Here is a 25,421-nt window from a genome sequence, read left to right on the forward strand (position 1 = left end):
TGCAGATCTGGACTATGAAAACTGTAAATATGTTACTTTGGTGTATAATCCTTTGTCTCAAAACTAAATAATAGTGTTTTTTTCTCTTACTAGTGGAACAGTCCTCAGAGCGTTCTGAAAGACTGTCTCCCACGTTATAACATAATCCTTGGGTTGGCTTGAATAAAATTTGCCATTTCTTTCTTTGGTTAACTATTGATTAAGAGGGATTTTATAGTCTCAACTCCCTTTTTTCCTGGAAGTACCCTTGAGGCAGGAAGTAGATGGTCCCCCTAGAGTACAGCAACTGGAGACTCATTCCATGTGGATCGAAACTCCAAGACAAGAGTAGCATGAGAAGGGATGAGACGGGAGAAGGCTGGGCCCTATCTAAACCACATAGTTCTCATTCCCAAAGTCAGGAGACCGCTTCAGCCACACACGTGCCGAAAGGCTCCTTGGAGGCCAAAAGGGAGTGATGCTAACTGAGGCTGTACCCATACGGCTCTTTGGTGGAATACATCTTGGCTAAGAGACACGTGTGCACACATGGAAGGATCCTGAGATATACCAAATATGGACTGTGAACCAGGTAAGTCAAAATGACTGGCCAAAGGAAACCCAGAGGAAATGCCCCGTAAAAGTAATTCAAACTGCCGTGAGGTCTCAGCGACTCTGAGTCCACTCCTGTCTATCCACACATGCACTCTTTTTCATCCTCATAAATACTTGTTTCACTACTTCCCACCTTTGTGTGAATTCTTTGCAAAGCCGAAGGGCCAGGGCCCTTGTCACTGACAACTGGTCCAGTGGCCAGGATCTGGGCTCTCACCCAAGTCCTGACTCAAGACGTTGCAGGCTGAGGCCACCCAAGATCACCCTGGATGTGATCTTTGCTAGAAAACCATTTTTAAATTCTGCTTATTTTGGCTTCCCTGATAGCTCAGCTGGTAAAGAATTCACCTGCAAAGCGGGAGACCTGGGTTTGATCCTTGGGTTGGGCAGATCCCCTCAAGAAGGGAAAGGCTACCAACTCCAGTATTCTGGCCTGGAGAATTCCATGGACTGTGTAGTCCATGGAGTGGCAAAGCGGCGGACAGCGACTTCCACTTTTCTTTTGACGTTTGGAAATGCTGAGAATTTTCAAAGTCACCAAAATAGCAAGGTTTGGGACTTTCCTGGCAATCCAATGATTAGGATTCTGCCATTCCATTGCTGCTGCTGCTAAGTCGCTTCAGTCGTGTCCGACTCTGTGCGACCCCATAGACGGCAGCCCACCAGGCTCCCCCATCCCTGGGATTCTCCAGGCAAGAACACTGGAGTGGGTTGCCAGTTCCTTCTCCAATGCATGAAAGTGAAAAGTGAAAGTGAAGTCGCTCAGTCGTGTCCGACTCTTCGCGACCCTATGGACTGCAGCCTACCAGGCTCCTCCGTCCATGGGATTTTCCAGGCAAGAGTACTGGAGTGGGGTGCCACTGCCTTCTCCACCATTCCATTGCAGGAGGCATCAATTAGACCCCTGTTCAGAGAACTAAAATCCCGCAAGTCTCACAGCCAAAAAAATAAGTCGAGGTTTAACCGACCTTCATTTTGCTTATCTGACTTCTCTTTCATTTTACTATAAACAGCCAGAAGAAGCTAGGTAAATGAGGGGGAAGACCGTCATGGTTCCTGGACGTGTTCTATATCTTGACCTGGATGCAGGTTACATGGCTATATGGATATGGAAAAACTAGTCAGTGTGTACACTTAACAAGATATACAAACTTTATTGTACTCCTGTTACACATTTTTTAATGTATTTATCTTTAAAGAGTTTTTTAATTTGTTAAAGTTTTCTAAAAAAATTTTTTAGATTTAAAAAATCTTTTTTAATTGGAGGCCAAAGTGGAGTGATGCTAACTGATGCTCTACCCATACGGCTCTTCGGTGGAGAGTCTTTTTTTTTTTTTTTAAGATTTCTGAGCCTGAGCACCTGCGCGCGGAGACCACAGGGCGCGTGCACGCCCGTTCAACGGCTGGAAGCAGAGATGTGTGCGCATGCGCGGGCGAGGGGTTTGGGAGGGGGGTGTCCCCTAGAAAGGGCGGGTGTACGTGCGGGTACGTGCTCGCGCAGAGGCCGGAAGTAGTGCCGCGCGTGCGCAGGTGCAAGCGCGCGTAAAGCCCGGAAGTGGGGCTGCTAGCCCGGCAGTTGCGGGCTATGGAGGATTTCCCGCCGAGTTGCGGGCCGGTTGCTGAGGAGCCGGCGGAGGAGGCCGAGGCCCAGGTGGCGGCCTGGAGCGGGGACAGCGGCAATGTGTCGCAGAGCCACAGCAGCGCCTCGGGGCCGTGGGAGGACGAGGGCCCGGAGTCGGGCGCGCCGAGCCGGGACCCGCCGCTGCTGCGCCGCGCCGCCGCGGGCTACGCCTCCTGCCTGCTGCCCGGCGCGGGGGCGCGGCCCGAGATCGAGGCGCTGGACGCGAGCTTGGAGGACCTGCTCACCAGGGTGGACGAGTTTGTGGGCATGCTGGACATGCTGCGCGGCGACTCCTCGCACGTAGTCGGCGAGGGCGTGCCTCTCATTTACGCCAAAGCCACCGAGATGCGGCGAGTCTACAGCAAGATCGACCGGCTGGAGGCCTTCGTGGGCATGGTCAGCGCCAGTGTGGCCAGGCTGGAGGAGCAGGTCGCCAGGGCGGAGGCCGAGCTGGGGACGTTCCCCAGTACGTTCAGGAAATTGCTGCACACGATTAACGTGCCCTCCTTTTTCCACAAGGCGCCCTCCGGCAGGTCCCAGCTGACCGGCTACGAACCCCCCGTCGTCTTTCGGACGGAAGACCACTTTCCCTGTTGCAGCGAAAGACCTCAGGTCTGAGTCTGCTGGACAGCGCTGCAAGAGGACAGGTCTGAAATTATCTCGACTGTTAATCAGATCAGTTGAAATTCCTGTTACTGGACACCTCTGATGTTGGAGTATGGAATTGTAAAGTTTGTTTTTTGCACACTTGATTGCTCACTCTCCTCATTTCACGTGGAATGTATGGTTTTCTATGTCTTCCAGTTCAAACTTGAAACATGAAAGGTGCTTGGTGGGGGAATCCCGGAAGCAAAATGTATGAACTTCCTGCACACTGTGGCAGAACTGTTATTTTTAGGCATTTTACAGCTCAACTAACAGTATTATTACCTTTTCAACATTTGTATATTTGCAATACTCTTAGGAAAACTACTGAGCCCTTAAATCCTTGTTAATTGGAGCCTAACAACTTATTGACCAGAGATGTATTCATACGTCTTTTGTTACCCAAACTATTGCCTGGAGACAGTTCGATATTCTCTTATAGAACAAATCAACGGCCACAGCTGTTAATTTCTGCAAACGTCTCCCAATCAGTAAAGTGCTGATAGTGATTCAGATTTCTATAGCATACTTTAGGGTAGATGGTAAATTATTTTAAATTATATTAAACTTTCCATATGATGGATTGTAAACCAAAGGAAATTATACAATTTTTGAGAAAATGTTTTTATTGCAACTCATTCTGAAGTATTTGAAAGTATAACTCCAGTCTTAATTTGTCTGTAGCTAACACGTCTATATATGATTACCAACGTTTGGTTTGTAATTTAAAAATTAATAAAAAGTTTAAATTTTATTGGAAAAGCTTTCTGTCTGAAAAGGACTTTACACGTTTGCTTTTTGTTTGTTCGAAAGTAGACATGTTGTGTATGTAATTTTAGGAGTGGGATAAAGTTCACGGCTTTAGATATTTCTCAAAATGAATATTTAAATCATTTGTGTGATGATACGACTGGTATTAGGACTTTGTTCTTTCACCCTGAGGACCTGGAATCTTGAACATCCCTTGAAGGCACAGTAGACTAATCTGTTTTATAAGGTGGTCCTCCTAGTGTGTTGTTCAGCCTCTAACTTGTGTGCGACTCTTTTTGCGACCCCATGGACCCGGCTGCCAGGCCCCTCTGTCCATGGGATTTCCCTGGCAGGAATCCTGGAGTGGGTTGCCTTTTCCTTCTCTAGGGACTCTCCCTGCCCAGGGATCTAACCTGTGTCTCCTGCATTGGCAGGCGGGTTCTTTACCACTGAGCCACCTGGGAACCCCAGTCCTCCTAGGTAATAACAGTCCTCAAATAAGCGTACACCTTGGTTGCTTTTGTGTCGTTTATCATAGATGTTTAAGGTTTGTAAAGTAGATACCTTCTCACTTAGCTGTGTATTGTGAGAAACTGACTGTGTAATCTTTAACCGTAGCTTTCATGAATCTTCTCTGTCACATATTTACATTTTTTATTCAGGTGGTTCACTAATTACAAACTAAGAACTCCTGGATTTAGAAGTGGAAAAGAACAAGTAACCAACATAGTAATTGGTGACTTGGGTACCTGCCGTAAGTAATTAGTACAGGCTTCCCAGGCGGCGGCGTGGTAAAGAACTCACCTGCGTGTGCAGGAGATGTTAGGAAATACGGGTTCAATCCCTGGTTCTGAGGAAAATGGCACCCACTCCAGTATTCTTGCCTGGAGAATCCCATGGACAGAGGAGCCTGGCGGGCTCCAGTCCATGGGGTCACACAGAGTTGGACGTGCCTGAAGCGACTTGGCACCACACATGTGGCATATCCACTGAATATGAAAATAGCTTCCTTACATGTCTATTACTGAAATATTTTTTGTTTGTGGTTAATATTTAAAAAGTAGTAAGACAAATTATGACAAATTATAATAATACTGTGTCTCTCTGGCCGCGCCGCACAGGTTCAGGACCCTAGTCCCCTGACCAGGGATTGAAGGTAATAATACTGTGTCTCTTTGGCCGCACCGCACAGGTTCAGGATCCTAGTCCCCTGACCAGGGATTGAAGGTAATAATATTGTGTCTCTTTGGCCGCACCGCACAGGTTCAGGATCCTAGTCCCCTGACCAGGGATTGAAGGTAATAATACTGTGTCTCTCTGGCCGCGCCGCACAGGTTCAGGATCCTAGTCCCCTGACCAGGGATTGAAGGTAATAATACTGTGTCTCTCTGGCCGCGCCGCACAGGTTCAGGACCCTAGTCCCTGACCAGGGATTGAAGGTAAGCCCTCCACAGTGAAAAGGGTGGTACCCTAACCCCTGGGCCACGAGGAATTCTCAAAAAGTCCTGGTTTGGGAGATAATGTACATCATTATCTGTGCACCTTATCCCTAAAGGGTTCTGAAATCCTCTTAGTCATTTGCTGTTGTTTCTGACGTTTCTGCACAAGATCAGTGCAGGGCCTCGTTTGGAATGGCGACTTGAAGCTGGTTTGCACAGTGCAAGACAGCTGTTAGACCAGGGTTACTTTTGTGTCTTCACAATGGAGGCTGGGGAGCCAGACACCCTGCCCTCTTGGGCACTGTCGCCTTCAAACCTCCTGGTTCCCTCCTCTCCCCACTCCCGTCCCCTGGACCATCTGGAGAGTTAAGAGGGCCCTCCTGAATCTTACGATTCTGATCTTTCTCCCTCTTCCTAAGTCAGTAACAAGTTGGGAGGGAGGCCCCACTGTCACGCCTGGGTGGCCCCTGCAGACCATGTCTGCTGCTGGGGTCTAGAGCTCCCTTACTTTCTAGAAGAATAATCAGGGTTTGGGATGGGGTCTAATAAAGGTTGAGGGGAGCACCCCACCAGTCACCCTGGAGTCAATTAACTTGTTCATTCCCACACCCAAGAGCACAGGAACCACGTAGCACGTCGGGAGTACCTGGGACATCGTCTCATCCACCCCAGGACAGCCTCGGGCACCCAGGAGTCACCCTGGACACACTCATAAAATTGGGTGCTGATAATTCACACATAGCAAGTTCACACATGTGAAATGAGGCAGTAAGCACCTGTCACTTATCCTCCAAGCTAGAACTTTCAGGAATATGAGCCTTGGCCCATGTCCTGGAGTCAGCATGGTGTGGAGCTGCTGACTGAGCTAGGACAGGGGGCCACAGAGTCCTTAAAGGGCCACTGAAAAGAATTACAAGCCACCTGGTCTCACAACTACTCACTCCATCCTTGTGCAAAAACAGCCATGGACAACATGTAAACAAACATGTAAGGGGTATGTAATAAATACACAAAGTAAATAGATACATGAGTAAATAAAACTACTTATAAAAACGTATTTCTTGGGCTTGCCTGGTGGCTCAGTGGTAAAGAATCTGCCTAGCAGTTCAGGAGACACAGGTTCAATCCCAGATCCGGGAAGATCCCACATGCCTCGGAGCAGCTAAGCCCACGCCCCAGAACTATTGAGCCGGTCCAACTCCTGAGCTGTATTCTCCCAGTGCCCAGCACTCTCAGATACCTGTTGAATGAATGACTCAGATGACGGAAAGAACCAACAGCTAGATAAAGAGCAGCCCCTCCTTGAGGAATGGGAGGCAGGCAGATACAGTAACTCAATCTCGTGTTTGCTGGGAAGTCAAGTCAGTCACCACAGGAGGACTGAGGACCCCAAGGAAAACAAGACTTCCTCCCAGGAGCTCAACAGGCCAGTGGGAGAGAAGGTCAGACGCCAACCTGGACCAACCCGTCTCATGAACTGAACTTGTTATATCCGTACAAGCAATCCTATGGGATCCAAGAAGACCATGTTCTTAACTGTGCCTCAGAGATAGAGGTACAGAACTTTAGGTCTATCTTTCCCAAGAGACTTCTTTTACACATCAAAAAATTAAAAATTATTTGTTTTTTTAAAAAGCATTTTCTGAAGTGACCTAGATCCCAGTAATAAACAAGGAAATGCATTTCTTTTAGAATGAGAGATTTTTCTTTATGATTTTCATCCTCAAAGGGGAGGGATCAGTCTGTGGTCACATGAGACCCTGGGATGGGAGGAGGGAAGTAACCAGGTACTGTTGCCCGAGTGGTGCAGTGGTAAAGAATCTGCCTGCCAATGCAAGGAGACCAATCCAGTCAATCCTGAAAGAAACCAACCCTGAACTGGAAGGACTGATGCTGAAGCTGAAGCTCCAATACTTTGGCCACGTGATGCAAAGAGCTGACTCGTTGGGAAAGACCCTGATCCTGGGAAAGATGGAAGGCAGGAGGAGAAGGGGATGACGGAGGAAGAGATGGTTGGATGGCATCACCGACTCAATGGACATGAGTTTGAGCAAGCTCTGGGAGATGAGGAAGGACAGGAAAGCCTGGTGTGCTGCAGTCCATGGGGTCACAAAGATTCAGACACGACTGAGGCACTGAACAACAATGCAGGAGATGCAAAAGACACAGGTTCGATCCCTGGGTCAAGAAGATCCCCTGGAGTGGGAAATGGCAACCTACTCCAGTATTCTTGCCTGGAGTAGCCCATGGACAGAGGAGGCTCTCAGGCTACAGTCCCTGTCGTCCACCTGTTGCCGTGGTAACTGTGGGAGTGCCCTAAGCGGCAGGAACAGTTTCTGTCCAGCAGGGGGCGCTGTGGGAGCAAGACCAGCCTTCAGAAAATAAACACGCCAGCATCTGGCAGTCAGAGCCGCCAGCTGCTATCCAACCCCGGGGCTCACGATGTGAGGACCACAGCTGTGCTCCAAGGCAGAGCTTGTTTGTTGTCCTCTCTGCTCTTCTCTCTGTGGGAAGGAAGCTTGTTTATTTATGTGCTTGTCTTTTCTTTCTTTAACTTTCAAAAAAAAAGGAAATTTTATTTCTTTTGCTGCGCTGGGTCTCAGTCATGGCACACTGGATCTTCAAGCTGCCTTGTGGCATGTGGGGATCTTCTTTGTGTGTTTTTTGTCTCCCCTACTAGGACACGGAGAGTGGTCTGTGTCCATTTGGTGCAGCCCCAGATCCGTGGCACCTGGCACAGTGCTGAGCACATCTAAGTCGTAAATGTAAGTATTAACATTTTTTAACCAAATTTTTAGTACAATCGTTGTTTTTGTTTCCCCCCCCCCAAAAAATAAAGAGTGGTGAAATGCACATAACAACAACAAAAAAAAAAACGCACAAAAATGCACATGACATAAACTGACCGCCGTACCCGTTTTTCAGTGTGCGGTTCAGTGGCATCGAGTCCATTCACATTGCTGTGCAGCCATCAGCGCCATGCATGCCCACAGCTCTTCTGGCAAAACCGAAACTCTGCCCGCATGAAACAACTCCCCACTCCCTCCCTCCCAGCCCCTGGTGACCACCATTACCGTTTCTGTCTCCTTGAGTTTGACAGTTCTGAGGACTTCATACAAGTACATCCATGCACGCTGGTGCTCAGTCATATCTATTTGCGACCCCACGAACTGTAGCCCACCAGGCTCCTCTGTCCATGGGACTTTCCAGGCAAGAATTCTGGAGTGGGTTGCCATTTCCTTCTCCAGCGGATCTTCCAGACCCAGAGATGGAAACTGCGTCTCTTGTGTTAGCAACCAGCCTCTTTCCCACTGAGCCACCTGGGAAGCCTCATGCGAGCACAGTCACATAGTATCTGTCTTTCTGTGACTGTCGCTGGAGAAGGGAATCGCAGCCCTCTCCAGTATCTTTGCCAGGAGAAATCCACGGACAGAGGAGCCTGGTGGGCTCCATGGGGTCGCAAAGAGTCAGACACGACTGAGCGACTAACGCTTTCACTTACGTCACTGAGCGTAATGTCTTCAAGTTTCCTCCCTGTCATAGTGTGTGACAGGGTCCCTTCCTTTTTAATAAAGGTGGAATCATATTTCCTTGTATGGATAAGCCACACTTTGTTTATCCATCCATCTGGGGGTTTTGTTTGTTTGTTTTTTGGCAGTGCCACGTGGCTTTTGCGATCTTAGTTCCCCAACCAGGGATCGAACCTAGATCCACGACAGTGAAAGCATCTGGTCCTAACCACTGGACTGGCAGGGAATTCCCAATATCCATCCATCTGGTGACGGGCCCTTAGGCTGCTTCCAGCTTTTGGCATTTATGAATAACACTGCTATGAACGTGAAGGCTTGAGACCCAGTTGTCAGTTCAGAGGTGTATATACTCAAAAGAGTTCTTGGGCTTCCCTGGTGGCTCAGGTGGGAAAGAATCACCTGCAGTGTGGGAGACCTGGGTTCGATCCCTAGGTTGGGAAGATCCCCTGGAGAAGGGAAAGGCTACCCACTCCTGTATTCTGGCCTGGAGAATCCCATGGACTGTCGCAAACAGTTGGACATGACTGAGCGACTTTCACTTTCCACTTTCTTATTCTCCAAAGTGGAACTCCTGGATCATGTGGTGGCTCCATTTTCAGTCTTTTTTGAGGACCCTCCATACTGTTGCCCACGCAGTTGCATCATTGGCATCCCCACCAGCAGTGCATGAGGGTCCCAGTTCCTTCACATCCTCACCAACACTTGCTATTTTCAGAGTTTTTTGACAATGGCCACCCTGATGGTGACCATTCAGAAAACTAAGATCATGGCATCTGGTCCCATCACTTCATGGCAGATAGATGGGGAAACAGTGGAAACAGTGTCAGACTTTATCTTTTGGGCTCCAAAATCACTGCAGGTGGTGATTGCAGCCATGCAATTAAAAGATGCTTACTCCTTGGAAGGAAAGTTATGACCAACCTAGATAGCATATTAAAAAGCAGAGACATTACTTTGCCAACAAAGATCCATCTAGTCGAGGCTCTGGTTTTTCCAGTGGTCATGTATGGATGTGAGATTTGGACTATGAAGAAAGCTGAGTGCCAAAGAATTGATGCTTTTGAACTGTGGTGTTGGAGAAGACTCTTGAGAGTCCCTTGGACTGCAAGGAGATCCAACCAGTCCATCCTAAAGGAAATCTGTCCTGAATGTTCATTGGAAGGACTGATGTTGAAGCTGAAACTCCAATACTTTGGCCACCTGATGGAAGAGCTGACTCATTTGAAAAGACCCTGATGCTGGGAAAGATTGACGGCAGGAGGAGAAGGGGATGACAGAGAATGAGATGGTTGGATGGCATCACCGACTCGATGGACATGGGTTTGGGTGGACTCTGAGAGTTCATGATGGACAGGGAGGCCTGGCATGCTGTGGTTCATGGGGTCACAAAGAGTCAGACACGACTGAGCGACTGAACTGAACCCTGACGGCGTGAGGCGGTGAGGAGGTAGAGGTTTTTCAGGGTTGATGATGATGGTGATGATGGGGAAAACGCCAACAGGAGTACCAACAGCCGTAGCTGGCACTCCAGCCCCCTCTCTTCCAGTCCACTCTCCCCACCACCACCCAGCAGGAGGAGTCATTTATCTGGGTGCTGAGTGCAAGACTTGGGCACCTCTGGTTCGTTTCTCAGTCGGGTGGAGTTACTGAATTACAATCATTCTGACCAGAGTGAGACAAGATCTCCTTGTGGGTTTGACTTGCATTTCGCTGTGATTGGTGATGTTGAGCGTCTTTTTATGTGCCTATTGGCCATCTATGCTTCAGATGGTTCAGTCGCTCAGTCGCGTCCAACTCTTTGTGACCCCATGGACTGAAGCACGCCAGGCCTCCCTGTCCATCACCAGGACACCAGTCAGTGATGCCATCCAACCGTCTCATCCTCTGTCATCCCCCCTTCTCCTTCCTCCTTCAATCTTTCCCAGCATCAGGGTCTTTTCATATTGAGTCAGTTCTTTGAATCAGGTGGCCAAAGTATTGGAGTTTCAGCATCAGTCCTTCCAATGAATATTCAGGACTGATTTCCTTTAGATGGACTGGCTGGATCTCCTTGCAGTCCAAGGGACTCTCAAGAGTCTTCTCCAACACCACAGTTCAAAAGCATCAGTTCTTCGGTGCTCAGCTTTCTTCACAGTCCAACTCTCACATCCATACATGACCACTGGAAAAACCATAGCCTCGACTAGACGGACCTTTGTTGGCAATGTAATGTCTCTGCTTTTTAATATGCTGTCTAGGTTGGTCGTAACTTTCCTTCCAAGGAGTAAGCATCTTTTAATTTCATGGCGGCAGTCACCATCTGCAGTGATTTTGGAGCCCCCGAAAATAAAGTCAGCCACTGTTTCCACTCTTTCCCCATCTATTTGCCATGAAGTGATGGGACCGGATGCCATGATCTTCATTTTCTGAATGTTCAGTTTTAAGCCAACTTTTTCACTCTCCTCTTTCACTTTCATCAAGAGGCTCTTTAGTTCTTCCCTTTCTGCCATAAGGGTGGTGTCATCTGCATATCTGAGGTTATTGAGATTTCTCCCGGAAAAATTCCAGCTTGTGCTTCCTCCAGCCCAGAGTTTCACATGATGTACTCTGCATATAAGTTACAAGTTACTTAGTTATAAGTGAATTTATAACTTATATAACATATAAGTTATAAGTTACTTATAAGTTACATCTATGCTTACTTTGGATTGAATTTGCTCTTCTTTTTCTAGAAGCTTAGATGATTGATTTTAGAATAGTGTCTTCCAGTAGACGCACTTTAGGTTTCCTTGTACGAACTGCTTTCATTAAATCCCACAAATTCTGATAAGTTGTCGTTTCACTCTCCTTTAGTTCAAAATGTTTTAATATTCTCCTGAGAGTTCTTGACTATTTAGAAGAGTGTTGTTTAATCTCCAAGTCTCTTGGGGTTTTCCGCCTATCTTTCCATTATTGCTTTCTTTTTTAATTCCACTGAGGTCTGAGAGTATTCATTGTATAATCTATATTCTTTTTTTTTTTTTTTTAAACTTTTTTTTTTCCTGCCTGTACCATGAGACTTGCCAGATCTTGGTTCCCTGACCAGGGATTGAACCTATGCCTGCTGCATTGGAAGTGTGAAGTTTAACTCCCGGACCACCAGGGAGGTCCTGATCTGTTTTGTTTTAAATTTAAGGTGTGTTATGTGGCTTGTTTTAGATATGATGTATCTTGGCAAATATTCCATGTGAGTTTGAGAAGAATGTATATTCTGTTGTTGGACGAAGTCATGTTAATGTTTTTACTTTGAAGTAGTTTTAGACTTGCAGAGAAGTTGCAGAAATATAATTCAGAGAGCTCACATGTGCCCTTCACCCAGCTCCCCATAACGGCATCTTACAAAACTGTAAGGCAATGGCAAGATCTAGAAACTGACACTGGCTTGAAACTGCCAACAAAACCACAGAATTTATTTGGATTTCTCCCACTTCTCCATACACTGGATTTTTCTCTTTGTATATACTTCTGTGAATTCCGTTGCACACAGATTTGTGTAACCACCTGCCCAATCAGGATACAGAGCTGCTCCACCATTCTAAAAAATTCCCTTATGCTATTTCCTCTGATCATCCACCTCCCCATCCCAGCCCCTGGAAACCACTGATCTGCTCTTCACAGTTTTATATACATGTATATATATCTTTAGTTGCTAAGTCGTGTCCGACTTTTGAGACCCCGTGGACTGTAGCCTGTGAGGCTTCTCTGTCCATGGGATTCTCTAGGCAAGAATGCTGGAGTGGGTTGCCATTTCCTTCTCCAATACATATATATAATTTTGTTTTAATGCTGAGAGTCTTATGTAAATGGAATCACAGCATGTCATCTTTTGAGAGTGGCATTGTCCGCACAGCACAAGCCCCTGAGCTCCATCCAGGCTGAGTCCAGGACTCATTCCTTTTGGTCTTTTGCTGTCTCTGTTCCAGCCTCAGGACGAGGCCTTGACCCCTTTCCTCTCCCCCAGGTTCCAGGCTGCATGCAAGCTGGATGCTCTGCTCCAGGCAGCAGGACCCTGAGCTCCCAGGGACACTGGGCAGTGATTCCCCTCGACCTGTCTCCACATTCCACAGCCAGCATAGACTCTATCAGGTGAGGACCCAGAGTTGACCCCCATGGACCCCCACGTTTCAGATGCGGAGCAGAAGCACAGAGAAGATGTCACTTTTTAATAATCTGCTTTGTGTATTTACGGTTGCGTTGTGTCTTTGCTGCTGTTGGCGGGCCCTCTCTAGTTGCAGCCAGCAGGCCCGCTCTTCACCTCGGTGCACGGGCTTTTCATCGCAGCGGCTTCTCTTGCTGCGGAGGACAGGCTCTAGGCGCTCAGGCTTCAGTCGTTGTGGTGCACGGGCTTAGCTGCTCCGTAGCATGTGGTATCTTCCCAGACCAGGGATCGAACCCGTGTCCCCCTGCATTGGCAGGCGGATCCGTATCCACTGTGCCACCAGGGAAGTCCCTGTCATTTGCTTTCAATCTGGCTGTGAGCAGAGGCACCCTGCACGCTGGAAACCCAGCCCCGCCACACCCACAGACCACCGCACCATCCCACTCACCATGCGGGATGCTCTGTTTCCATCCCCCGGATAGGCCAGGATGAAAGACCTCTGGCCAGAGGTGTCATCCACCCTGAGACCTGAGCCAGGAGAGCGAGGCAGCCAGACCCGATCAGGAGCAGAGCAGCTGTGGCACCCAGTGCCTCGGTGAGATGGGGATTCCACTTCCTGGCTGTTCATCCTGACTCTGGCTGGATAAACCTGAGCCGGGGACAGTGGAGCTCACCCAGGACCATTGCACAGAGAGAGGACAGAAAGCCACGTTCTTTCAAGCAGAGATGCTTGCACAGCTTGCACATGTGTGCATGTACGTGCGTGCATGTTGAGACACAGTCCACTGCTTCCCAACATAAAGAGGAGTGTGGGGGCTTCCAGAGACCTCAGCTATGGAGGGTGAGAGGCTGAATCTCCGCAAGACAGGGAACGGCAAACAAAGGGTGGTCGTGAAGAGGCGGAGTGACCGGTGCAAGGGCCAGGCTTGTTCAGTCGGTAAATCATGTCCGACTCTTTGCGACCCCATAGACTGCAGCACACCAGGGTTCCCTGTCCTGCACTGTCTCCCGAAGTTTGCTCAAATTCATGTCCATCAGTGATGCTATCTAACCATCTCATTCTCTGCCACCGTCTTCTCCTTTTGCCTTCAATCTTTCCTGGCATCAGGGTCTTTTCCAGTGAGTCAGAAGGATTCACTGGAAGGACTGATGCTCAAGTTCTAATACTTTGGCCACCTGATGGGAAGAGCTGGCTCACTGGAAAAGGGCCAGAGTATGTGGGTTCAAATCCCAGCTCCACCACTGTGCAGCTGTCTTGCCGTGGGAAACAGTTTCCCCATCAATAGAAGGTCTATGATCACACTCATAAAGGATCACATGAGGATTCCGTGAGATAATTTAATTTCAGAAGGGCAGGATCCACATTTCCCAGAAGGAAACAGGGCGTGGACCTGGCCTTGGTCACACCCAACTTTGTCGGGCTCCGTTGCCAGTGCTCTTTCTTTCTCTATCTCCGTGTTCCCATCGTACTTTATACATTTTCATGTTTCCTCCCAGTCTTAGAATCAGTTCGTTCAGTTCAGTCGCTCAGTCCTGTCCAACTCTTTGTGACCCCATGAACCGCAGCATGCCAGGCCTCCCTGTCCATCACGAACTCCTAGAGTCCACCCAAACCCATGTCCATTGAGTCAGTGATGCCATCCAACCATCTCATCCTCTGTCGTCCCCTTCTCCTCCTGCCGTCAATCTTTCCCAGCATCAGGGTCTTTTCAAATGAGTCAGCTCTTCGCATCAAGTGGCGAAAGTATTGGAGTTTCAGCTTCAACATCAGTCCTTCCAATGAACATTCAGGACAGATTTCCTTTAGGATGGACTGGTTGGATCTCCTCGCTGTCCAAGGGACTCTCAAGAGTCTTCTCCAACACCACAGTTCAAAAGCATCAATTCTTCGGCACTCAGCTTTCTTCACAGTCCAACTCTCACATCCATACATGACCACTGGAAAAACCAGAGCCTTGACTAGATGGACCTTTGTTGGCAAAGTAATGTCTCTGCTTTTTAATATGCTATCTAGGTTGGTCATAACTTTCCTTCCAAGGAGTAAGCATCTTTTAATTGCATGGCTGCAATTACCATCTGCATGATTTTGGAGCCCAGAAAAATATAGTCAGCCACTGTTTCCACTGTTTCCCCATCTATTTGCCATGAAGTGATGGGACCGGATGCCATGATCTTCGTTTTCTGAATGTTGAGCTTTAAGCCAACTTTTTCACTCTCCTCTTTCACTTTCATCAAGAGGCTTTTTAGTTCCTCTTCACTTTCTGCCATAAGGGTGGTGTCATCTGCATATCTGAGGTTATTGATATTTCTCCCGGCAATCTTGATTCCAGCTTGTGCTTCCTCCAGCCCAGCGTTTCTCATGATATACTCTGCATATAAGTTAAATAAGCAGGGTGACAATATACAGCCTCGACGTACTCCTTTTCCTATTTGGAACCAGTCTGTTGTTCCATGTCCAGTTCTAACTCTTGCTTCCTGACCTGTATGCAGGTTTCTCAAGAGGCTGGTCAGGTGGTCTGGTATTCCCATCTCTTTCAGAATTTTCCACAGTTTCTTGTGATCCACACAGTCAAAGGCTTTGGCATAGTCAATAAAGCAGAAATAGATGTTTTTCTGGAACTCTCTTGCTTTTTCAATGATCCAGCGGATGTTGGCAATTTGATCTCTGGTTCCTCTGCCTTTTCTAAAACCAGCTTGAACATCTGGAAGTTCACAGTTCATGTATTGCTGAAGCCTGGCTTGGAGAATTTTGAGCATTACTTTACTAGCGTGTGAGATGAGTGCAATTGTGCGGTAGTTTGAGCATTCTTTGGCATTGCCTTTCTTTGGGATTGGAATGAAAACTGACCTTTTCCAGTCCTGTGGCCACTGCTGAGTTTTCCAAATTTGCTGGCATATTGAGTGCAGCACTTTCACAGCATCATCTTTCAGGATTTGAAATAGCTCCACTGGAATTCCATCACCTCCACTAGCTTTGTTCATAGTGATGCTTCCTAAGGCCCACTTGACTTCCCATTCCAGGATGTCTGGCTCTAGGTGAGCAATCACACCATCATGATTATCTGGGTCATGAAGATCTGTTTTGTACAGTTCTTCTGTGTATTCTTGCCACCTCTTCTTAATATCTTCTGTTTCTCTTAGGTCCCTACCATTTCTATCCTTTATTGAGCCCATCTTTGCATGAAATGTTCCCTTGGTATCTCTAATTATCATAGAACAGTTCTATGAAGACCTACAAGACCTTCTAGAACTAACACCCAAAAAAGATGTCCTTTTCATTATAGGGGACTGGAATGCATAAGTAGGAAGTCAAGAAATACCTGTAGTAACAGGAAAATTTGGCCTTGGAGTACAGAATGAATCAGGGCAAAGGCTAATAGAGTTCTGCCAAGAGAACACACTGGTCATAGCAAACATCCTCTTCCAATAACACAAAAGAAGACTCTACACATGGACATCACTGATTTTGGTCAACACCAAAATCAGATTGATTACATTCTTTGCAGCCAAAGATGGAAAAGCGCTATACAGTCAGCAAAAACAAGACCAGGAGCTGACTGTGGCTCAAATCATGAACTCGTTATTGCCAAATTCAGTCTTAGAATCAGCTGGGGTTAAAAAAAAAAAAAAAATACTCACTGCTTGATGAAAATACCTGTATAGAACCTGGCCAACTCTTTTCCGACTCTCCAGCCTTTCAGATGACTGAGACCCAGAGAAGCCAAGGAAACTGCCTAAAGCCGTACAGCCTGTAAGTGGTGGAAAATGGAAGTTGGACCCAGGCTGGCTGGCTCCAGCATCTGAGCCCTTGGCCACACCCCTGGATGGCCTCATTTATACATGAAATTCTTGATTCATTCACCCAACACTGTTTTGAGTTCATAATAACATGTTGGGTACCGGTCTGGACAGGGAGGATACAAAGGTGAATAAGACCCAGTCCCTGAGCTCAAGGTACAGCAGGGGGCAGAGACTGCTAAAGAGTCATCTAGTGGTCATGAGAAAAAACCTTGACCTTCTGCATGAGGTCCAGGATTGGAGTGGGCAGTCAGGGATGACTCCCTGGAGGAGGTGATGACTGAGCTGAGCCTTGCAGGATGAGTTGAAGTTTGCCGGAGAGAGATTTGAGGGGAAGGGCACTCCTGGCAGAAGGAACAGCATGTGCAAACACACAGATGGAGAGCATAAAATAAAGTGGGGTCATCACTGTGCAATTAACTTATGGAAAATTCAGCTTGGCAAACAATTTTTACATTTTTTTAAAAAGAAAAAAAAAATGGCTAAGCATGAGATGGGACCAAGGAACCCACAGGGCTGGGCTGTTGGTCTGACTCCCACATGCCTGCAGAGCTTGGGCCTCTGCTGACCGTGGACTTAATTGGTGGGAACCTCTGAGGGCTGACAGTTCGAGTCTGTGGTGGGGGGTGGGGCAGGGACTGGGTGCGGCCTCCCAAGACATTTCAAAGACTGTAGCCTTTACCCTGGGACCACGGGAGTCATTGATGGTTTCTCCCTGGTGGCTCAGATGGTGAAGAATCTGCCTGCAATGCAGGAGACCTGGGTTCCATCCGTGGGTCAGGAAGATCCCCTGGAGAAGGAAATGGCAACCCACTCCAGTATTCTTGCCTGAGAAATCCCACGGATGGAGGAGCCTGGAGGACTACAGTCTGTGAAGTTGCAAAGAGTGGGACGTGACTGAGCGACTAACACTTTCACTTTCACCAAATGTTAAGAGTGGACTTTAACCCTGTGGCCGTTTGGCCGGCCACTCAGCAGGCAGCTGTTCCGGTCTGCACCACACTGCCCCCTAGTGGAGATCTCTAAGGGTGTCACTGATGGGAGCTGGGGTCACTAGTTGGACCAAGCCTGATGGCATAAACGTGCGTTGACCTCACTCTGTGCAGAAGCAGCCAAGATTCAAGAGTCTTCCTACTCGTCCAGGAAGGGCAGGGCCAGCCCCCCGCCATCCACACAGGTTCTCAGGCCTCGGCTGAGGGACATTCGCCGTCACTAGGGGGCGATGTCCTGCCGCTGAACCGGCATCCTCAGAGCAGAGGGCCTTCAGCAGGTTCCCTGGGCCGCAGTTCCCTTTTCTGGAAGCTGCAGCGGAACTACGTGGGCTTGTCGTTCGGTCACTCAGTCCTGTCCGACTCTGCGACCCAGCCTGGACTGCAGCACACCAGGCTTCCCTGTCCTCACTGTCTCCAGAAGTTTGTTCAAACTCATGTCCGTTGAGTCGGTGATGCCATCCAACCGTCTCATCCTCTGCCCTCCCCTCCTCCTCCTGCCTTCAATCCTTTCAAGCATCAGGGTCTTTCCCAGTATGTGGACTCAACAGAGTAACAAAAACATCCAGAGAACCTGCTGGGGGGCCCTGTGTCTTCCTAAAGGACCCTCCCTACACAGCTCCCACCAAGCGGCAGGGAGCCCCCTCCCCTGGGAGCACCCCTCCACCTGCCTCCATCTTTGGGGTGCTCACTCTGGGGGAAGCTGGCCCCCCTGCTGGCCCACACTGAAGGCCTGCTTGGACAGGAATGGAGCCCCCGCTAGACAGCCGGCACCGACCTCTCGACCTGATCAAACTTTCAGGGGACTCCAGCTCTGGCTGAGGCCCCAAAAGAGCCCAGACTCCCAGCTCATGAAATCTGTGAGCTCAACATGTGGCTGTAAGTTTCCGGGGTAATGCCCCCCCCACCCTTGAGAGGGGAGCAGCTCGGGGGTGGTCACTCATCAGTGACCAGAGCTGGGCAGGGGAAGTGCAAGGGCCGGGAGCCGGGGCAGAGTCTTCAGGAGCCTTGGAGGAGGGGAGAGGCCCTGCCCTGCCAGGAGGGCCCTCAGGGTGAGGATGCCACACAGCATCCCAGGAGCACAGCCAGGGAGGCTGGGCCCGCGTGAGTGGAGAGCACCTAGAACGCAAATGAGTCCAAAGTCAGGGGAGGCAGGAGGTGGGGGGTGAAAGGGCAGGCCCGGCGGCCGTGGGGTCTGTCCTCGGACAGCTCTGAACCTGTACGGGGGCAGGCGGATTTGACTGAAAAACTCTCTGAGGACGCGGGATGGGAGGGGTGTGGTGGGAATGGGGGAGGGTCAGAGGCCAGTGTACCACGAGGAGGTCACATCCCCAAAAGCATTGAATCCCCCTTCCCAAGCAGGTGGGCCTGCCTTAGGGTGGGAGGTTCTGCAGACCCCCTCCCCTCCCCCTCTTCTCCTCCCCCTCCTCCCTCCTCCCCCTCCCCCTCCTTCCCTCCTCCTCATCCCTCCTCCCCTCCCCCTCCTTCCCTCCTCCTCATCCCTCCTCCCCTCTCCCTCCTCCCCTCCTCCTCACCTCCCCTCCCCCTCCTCCTGTCTCTCTAGTGCTCTGTGTCCATTTCCTGCCCACCAGGCTTCCAGGGGCCAACCCAGCTCCCCAGAACTCTGACCCCATGAAGGAAATGCCCCAGCCTGAAGTGGGCACTCTGTTTTGGTCACCAGCAGAGGGCATTTTGAGGGTACTGTTCCCTGACAGTTGCAGTGACTAAGCCCACACTGTGTGTCCTGACCAAGTCAGATTTCTGAAGGAACACTCAGACCTCACACACACACACACAGACACACCCCAGGGTGGTGAGATTATACGGGTGCTGGGCTCAGACAGGCCTTGGTTCCATCCATGTCCATCTGTTTCCAGCCGTGAACCTGGCCGAGTCCCCAGCACCCTCTGACCCTCTGCTTCCTCAGCAGCGGTGTGGGGGTCACTAAGGCACCTGCTCTGCTGGACTGCTGAGGACCCCTGAACCCGGGCCTCACAGGCCCTCAAGCGGCACCACCCAGCACCATCGTGTAAAGAGAAGTGGAGTCACTCGGTCATTGAGATCTCATGGACTGTAGCCCACCAGGCTCCTCCGTCCATGGAATTCTCCAGGCAAGAATACTGGAGTGGGTTGCCATTTCCTTCTCCAGGCGATCTTCCTGACCCAGGGATCAAACCCAGGTCTCCTGCATTGCAGGCAGACACTTTACCATCCAAGCTACCAGGGAAGCCCCATAGTGTAAGAATTGTTTAAAATGTCTCTGTGCTAGGGGAGCAGGGAGAAGGAAAGGGGTCTGGGCACCCATGAGAAAGAGAGAGACTGTGTGTGTGTGAGTGTGTATGTGTGTGTGTGCATGTGTGTGTGTGAGCCCCCATGGACCACAGATTAGACTCGCCTTGTCTGCACACGCCCGTGACTCTGTGTCCAGTCCCCAGCCCCTGGAAGCCTCTGGAAGCCTGCAGATGGACGGCCCAGAGCATGCTCTGGTTCAGGCTGTGCCGGGCCTCCCGTAATAAAGACCTGTTTCTTCCTGGCCGCACACTTGGCCTGGTGACTGAGGGCTCAGTGGGCAATTCTGAGCTCCTGCCTGCCCGCCCTGGACACACTCGGGCCTTCTGTTTACCCCACGCCCTCCTGTGGGATGCTCACAATGCGGCCCTGTTCTTCCCTCCGCCAGCCGCCCCGGGAGGAGTCCGTGCCAGCTGCAGGAAGGCTGCCTTCGCTGGTTTCCAGGAAGACATGTGTGCTGTGTGTGGCCGGGGATGGGGGCACCTCCTTGCTGGCAGCCCTTAGAATTAGGGGTGATTTGTTAAGAGCAAAACCCGTGTTCATCAGGCAGGGCTGCTGTTCGCTCGCTTGAGAGCAGGCTTCCCCTCGGAGCCTGGAGCGCTGAGTCCACTCCGGTGCTGGGCCCTTGTGTGGCCTGCTTCTCTCTGATGTTCCTGGGGCTCCTCCTACTCGCCTGGAAGCCCAAGCAAGTGATTCCTCCTGGAGCTGGGATCTGCCGTCACTGACCACTATCTTTCAGCCCTGTTTGATTTTCCACGTGTATTTAGCATCTATCTTGTCCCTTGAGAGGGTAAGCTTCATGGATCAAAGAGCTGTTTTTTCATGCCTGGTCCCCAAAGCCCAGCACAGTGCCTGGAAGGCCACAGTTGAACCTAAAATATGACACGAATGAACTTATCTACGAAACAGATAAGCCAGAGGGCTTCCCTGGTGGCTCAGACGGTAAAGAATCTGCCTGCGATGCAGGAGACCCAGGTTCGATCCCTGGGTCAGGAAGATCCCCTGGCGAAGCGAATGGCAACCCACTCCAGTATTCTTGCCTGGAGGATTCTATGGACAGAGGAGCCTGGCGGGCTACAGTCCATGGGGTCGCAAAGAGTCGGACATGACTGAGTGACTGACGCTTTCACTTTTCATGAAACAGAAACACACTCACAGACATAGAGAGTGGACTTGTGGCCATCAAGAGGGAGGGGGATTGGGGAGGAATGGAGTGGGAGCTGGGGTCAGCAGGTGCAAACTGGTGCATACAGAATGCATAAACAAGAGGTCCTATTGTATCGTACAGGGAGCTTGATTCACTATCCTGTAGTAAACCATAATGGAAAAGAATATGAAAAAGACTAGATATGTATATAGTCATATAACTGAATCACTCTGCAGTACAGCAGAAATTAACACAACATTGACATCAACTACTGCTGCTGTTCAGTCACTAAGTCACGTTCAACTCTTTGCAACCCCATGGACTGCAGCATGCCAGACTTCCCTGTTCTTCACTGTCTCCTGGAGTCTGCTCAAATTCATGTCCATGGAGTCAGTAATACCATCCCACCATCTCATCCTCTGTCGCCCACCTTCTCCTCCTGCCCTCAGTCTTTCCCAGCATCAGAGTCTTTTCCAATAAGTCAGCTTTTCGCCATCAGGTGGCCAAAGTATTGAAGATTCAGCTTCACCAGTCTTTCCAAACTATACTTCAATAAAATTTTAAAAAAGAAGGCCACAATCAAGATTTGCCAGATAAACCAATGAATAAACCAACCACCCTATTGAGAAATCAACCTGTGAGTCAGGGAATCCATGAGTCAATGGATCAATTACTTGGTTCATGAGATAAGGGCGGGTGCACAGGCAGGAATCCTTACCTAATATGTCTATCTTTAATCATCTGATCTTCCCCCACTCGCCTTTAATCCCTTCCAGGGCAGTGGTGGGGCAAGGGGATGCAGAGATGGAGCTAAAGCCCAGAGTGAAGGAGACAGGCAGGAAAGAGGCCAGTGCTCCCATGGAGAGGAAACTGGGACAGGCTCTCTTGGGCAGAACTGGTCAGGGAAGGCTCCCTGTGGGTGGAGTCCCAAGAAAGGAACTGCCAGGCCACAGGGAGTGGAAGGCGCGTGAGCAGCCCTCTGAGGGGACATGGGGCTAGCCTGGGGCTCTGAGGATTGCTGCAAGAATGAGATCTGGGTTTCCTCTGCACAGTCTTGAGAGCCAGGGTTGGGGTGGAAGCCCAGGAGGATCGATCGTTTCAGTTCAGGGGAACATGTCCCAGGGCAGAGCCATGAAAAGATGGAATTGTGGCCAATATCATGGCTCTCTGTGCACCAAAGCCAAACAGAGATACAGAGGCAGAGTCAGGGAGGAGAAGGAAGGAGAGGCTTCGCTACTTTGCCATACAAAGGGGGAACACAGCAGGCTAGTGCCTCAAGATGGCAATCCCCTCCAGTATGCCTGACCCCATGGACAGAGGAGCCTGGTGGGCGGCAAAAGGTCGGACACCACTGAAGCGACTTAGTGTGCAGTGCCTCAGGGACTGTGCGCCCTTGCCTGGTGATTAGGGAGAAGTCAGGTGGGCTTCCCTGGTGGCTCAGATGGTAAAGACGCTGCCTGTGATGCACGAAATCCGGGTTTGATCCCTGGGTCGGGAAAATCCCCTGGACAAGCGAATGGTAACCCACTCCAATATTCTTGCCTGGAGAATCCTATGGACAGAGGAGCTTGGCGGGCTATAGTCCATGGAGTTGCAAAGAGTCAGACACCACTGAGTGATTAAGCACACACATATAGTCAGGCAGGGGTATGTGATAAAGATCAAGGCAGTAAACAGTCTTACATTTTTTCCTCTGCAGTTTGAAAAGGGCAGGGTTGCTGATGAGATCAGGGTGTGTGCAGGGTCCTAGGTGGTTTCTCTCCTACTTCTGATGACCCCCTGCTCTGGTGGTTTCTGATGAGCCCCCGCTCCGGTGGTTTCGTGACTGCTTCTCCTCTGATTGGGCTTCCCTGGTGGCTCAGCTGGTAAAGAATGGCTGCAATTCAGGAGACCTGGGTTTGATCCCTGGGTCGGGAAGATCCCCCTGGAGAAGGGAATGGCAACCCACTCCGGTATTCTTGCCTGGAGAATCCCCATGGACAGAAGAGAGTGGCGGGCTACTGTCCATGGGATCACAAAGAATCGGACACAACTGAGCGACTAATACTTTCACTTTCTCCTCTGATTAGCAATTGCTCTGCTCTTTGGAACTCAGAGAAGGACATGGAGGCTGGAGTCTTGCCTACAGGGAATGGGGGACAAAAAGGCCTCTGTGCCCTAAGTAAGCTACATAAGGAAAGGAACGAGGGGTTAGAGGAGACTTGAAAGCAGCAAAATCTCTTCAATCCAGAGAACCTACAGATCTATTAGAGAAAATTGTCTATACAGGCAGTTCAGTTCAGTCACTCAGTCGTGTCCGACTCTTTGCGACCCCATGAATCACAGCACGCCAGGCCTCCCTGTCCATCACCAACTCCCGGAGTTCACTCAAACCCATGTCCATCAAGTTGGTGATGCCACCCAGCCATCTCATCCTCTGTCATCCCCTTTTCCTCCTGTCTCCAATCCCTCCCAGCATTAGGGTCTTTTCCAATGAGTCAACTCTTCAAATGAGGTGGCCAAAGTATTGGAGTTTCAGCTTTAGCATCAGTCCTTCCAATGAACACCCAGGACTGATCTCCTTTAGAATGGACTGGTTGATCTTCTTGCTGTCCAAGGGACTCTCAAGAGTCTTCTCCAACGCCACAGTTCAAAAGCATCGATTCTTCAACACTCAGCTTTCTTCACAGTCCAATTCTCACATCCATACATGACCACTGGAAAAGCCATAGCCTTGACTAGACGAACCTTTGCTGGCAAAGTAATGTCCCTGCTTTTTAATATGCTATCTAGGTTGGTCATAAATTTCCTTCCAAGGAGTATGCATCTTTTAATTTCATGGCTGCAGTCACCATCTGCAGTGATTTTGGAGCCCCCAGAAATAAAGCCTGAGACTGTTTCCACTGTTTCCCCATCTATTTCCCATGAAGTGATGGGACCAGATGCCATGATCTTCGTTTTCTGAACGTTGAGCTTTAAGCCAACTTTTTCACTCTCCTCTTTTACTTTCATCAAGACGCTTTTTAGTTCCTCTTCACTTTCTGCCATAAGGGTGGTGTCATTTGCATATCTGAGGTTATTGATATTTCTCCCGGCAATCTTGATTCCAGCTTGTGCTTCCTCCAGCCCAGTGTTTCTCATGATGTACTCTGCATAGAAGTTAAATAAGCAGGGTGACAATACACAGCCTCGACGTACTCCTTTTCCTATTTGGAACCAGTCTGTTGTTCCATGTCCAGTTCTAACTGTTGCTTCCTGATCTGCATACAGGTTTCTCAAGAGGCAGGTCAGGTGGGCTGGTATTCCCATCTCTTGAAGAATTTTCCACAGTTTCTTGTGATCCACACAGTCAAAGGCTTTGGCATAGTCAATAAAGCAGAAATAGATGTTTTTCTGGAACTCTCTTACTTTTTCCATGATCCAGCGGATGTTGGCAATTTGATCTCTGATTCCTCTGCCTCTTCTAAAACCAGCTTGAACATCTGGAAGTTCACAGTTCACATATTGCTGAAGCCTGGCTTGGAGAATTTTGAGCATTACTTTACTAGCGTGTGAGATGAGTGCAATTGTGCGGTACTATGAGCATTCTTTGGCATTGCCTTTCTTTGGGATTGAAATGAAAACTGACCTTTTCCAGTCCTGTGGCCACTGCTGAGTTTTCCAAATTTGCTGGCATATTGAGTGCAGCATTTTCACAGCATCATCTTTCAGGATTTGAAATAGCTCAACTGGAATTCCATCACCTCCACTAGCTTTGTTCATAGTGATGTTTTATAAGGCCCACTTGACTTCACATTCCAGGATGTCTGGCTCTAGGTGAGTGATCACACCATTGTAATTATCTGGGTTGTGAAGATCTTTTTTGTACAGTTCTTCTGTGTATTCTTGCCACTTCTTAATATCTTCTGCTTCTGTTAGGTCCATACCATTTCTGTCCTTTATCGAGTCCATCTTTGCATGAAATGTTCCTTTGGAATCTCTAATTCTTGAAGAGATCTCTAGTCTTTCCCATTCTGTTGTTTTCCTCTATTTCTTAGCATTGATCGCTGAGGAAGGCTTTCTTATCTCTCCTTGCTGTTCTTTGGAACTCTGCATTCAGATGTTTATATCTTTCCTTTTCTCCTTTGCTTTTTGCTTCTCTTTTTTTCAGAGCTATTTGTAAGGCCTCCTCAGACAGCCATTTTGCTTTTTTGCATTTCTTTTCCATGGGGATGGTCTTGATCCCTGTGTCCTGTACAATGTCACGAACCTCTGTCCATAGTTCATCAGGCACTCATCTATCCAATCTAGTCCCTTAAATCTATTTCTCACTTCCACTGTATAATCATAAGGGATTTGATTTAGGTCATACCTGAATGGTCTAGTGGTTTTCCCTACTTTCTTCAATTTAAGTCTGAATTTGGCAATAAGGAGTTCATGATCTGAGTTCATGATCTGAGTTCATGACTTCCCTGGTGGCTCAGACAGTAAAGGGTTTGCCTACAATGCGGGAGACCCAGGTTCAATCCCTGGGTTGGGACGAT

At 49.1% G+C, this 25,421-nt stretch overlaps 1 protein-coding gene across 1 annotated transcript; it reads left to right on the forward strand.

The window, feature by feature from the left end:
• The first annotated feature begins 2,023 nt into the window (after positions 1-2,023).
• Positions 2,024-3,614, forward strand: BLOC1S4 (biogenesis of lysosomal organelles complex 1 subunit 4). The gene has a single exon (XM_061420913.1). The coding sequence runs from the start codon at positions 2,180-2,182 to the stop codon at positions 2,831-2,833; it is 654 nt and encodes a 217-aa protein (XP_061276897.1). The 5' UTR covers positions 2,024-2,179; the 3' UTR covers positions 2,834-3,614.
• Positions 3,615-25,421: the final 21,807 nt, after the last annotated feature.

The sequence above is a fragment of the Bos javanicus genome, chromosome 6 (genome assembly GCF_032452875.1).
Source record: "Bos javanicus breed banteng chromosome 6, ARS-OSU_banteng_1.0, whole genome shotgun sequence".
In the NCBI taxonomy this organism is placed as follows: Eukaryota; Metazoa; Chordata; class Mammalia; order Artiodactyla; family Bovidae; genus Bos; species Bos javanicus.

What these genes read in the sequence shown, in the direction of transcription:
- BLOC1S4 (XM_061420913.1), top strand. Translation starts at nt 2,180, where the DNA reads ATGGAGGATTTCCCGCCGAGTTGCGGGCCGGTTGCTGAGGAGCCGGCG.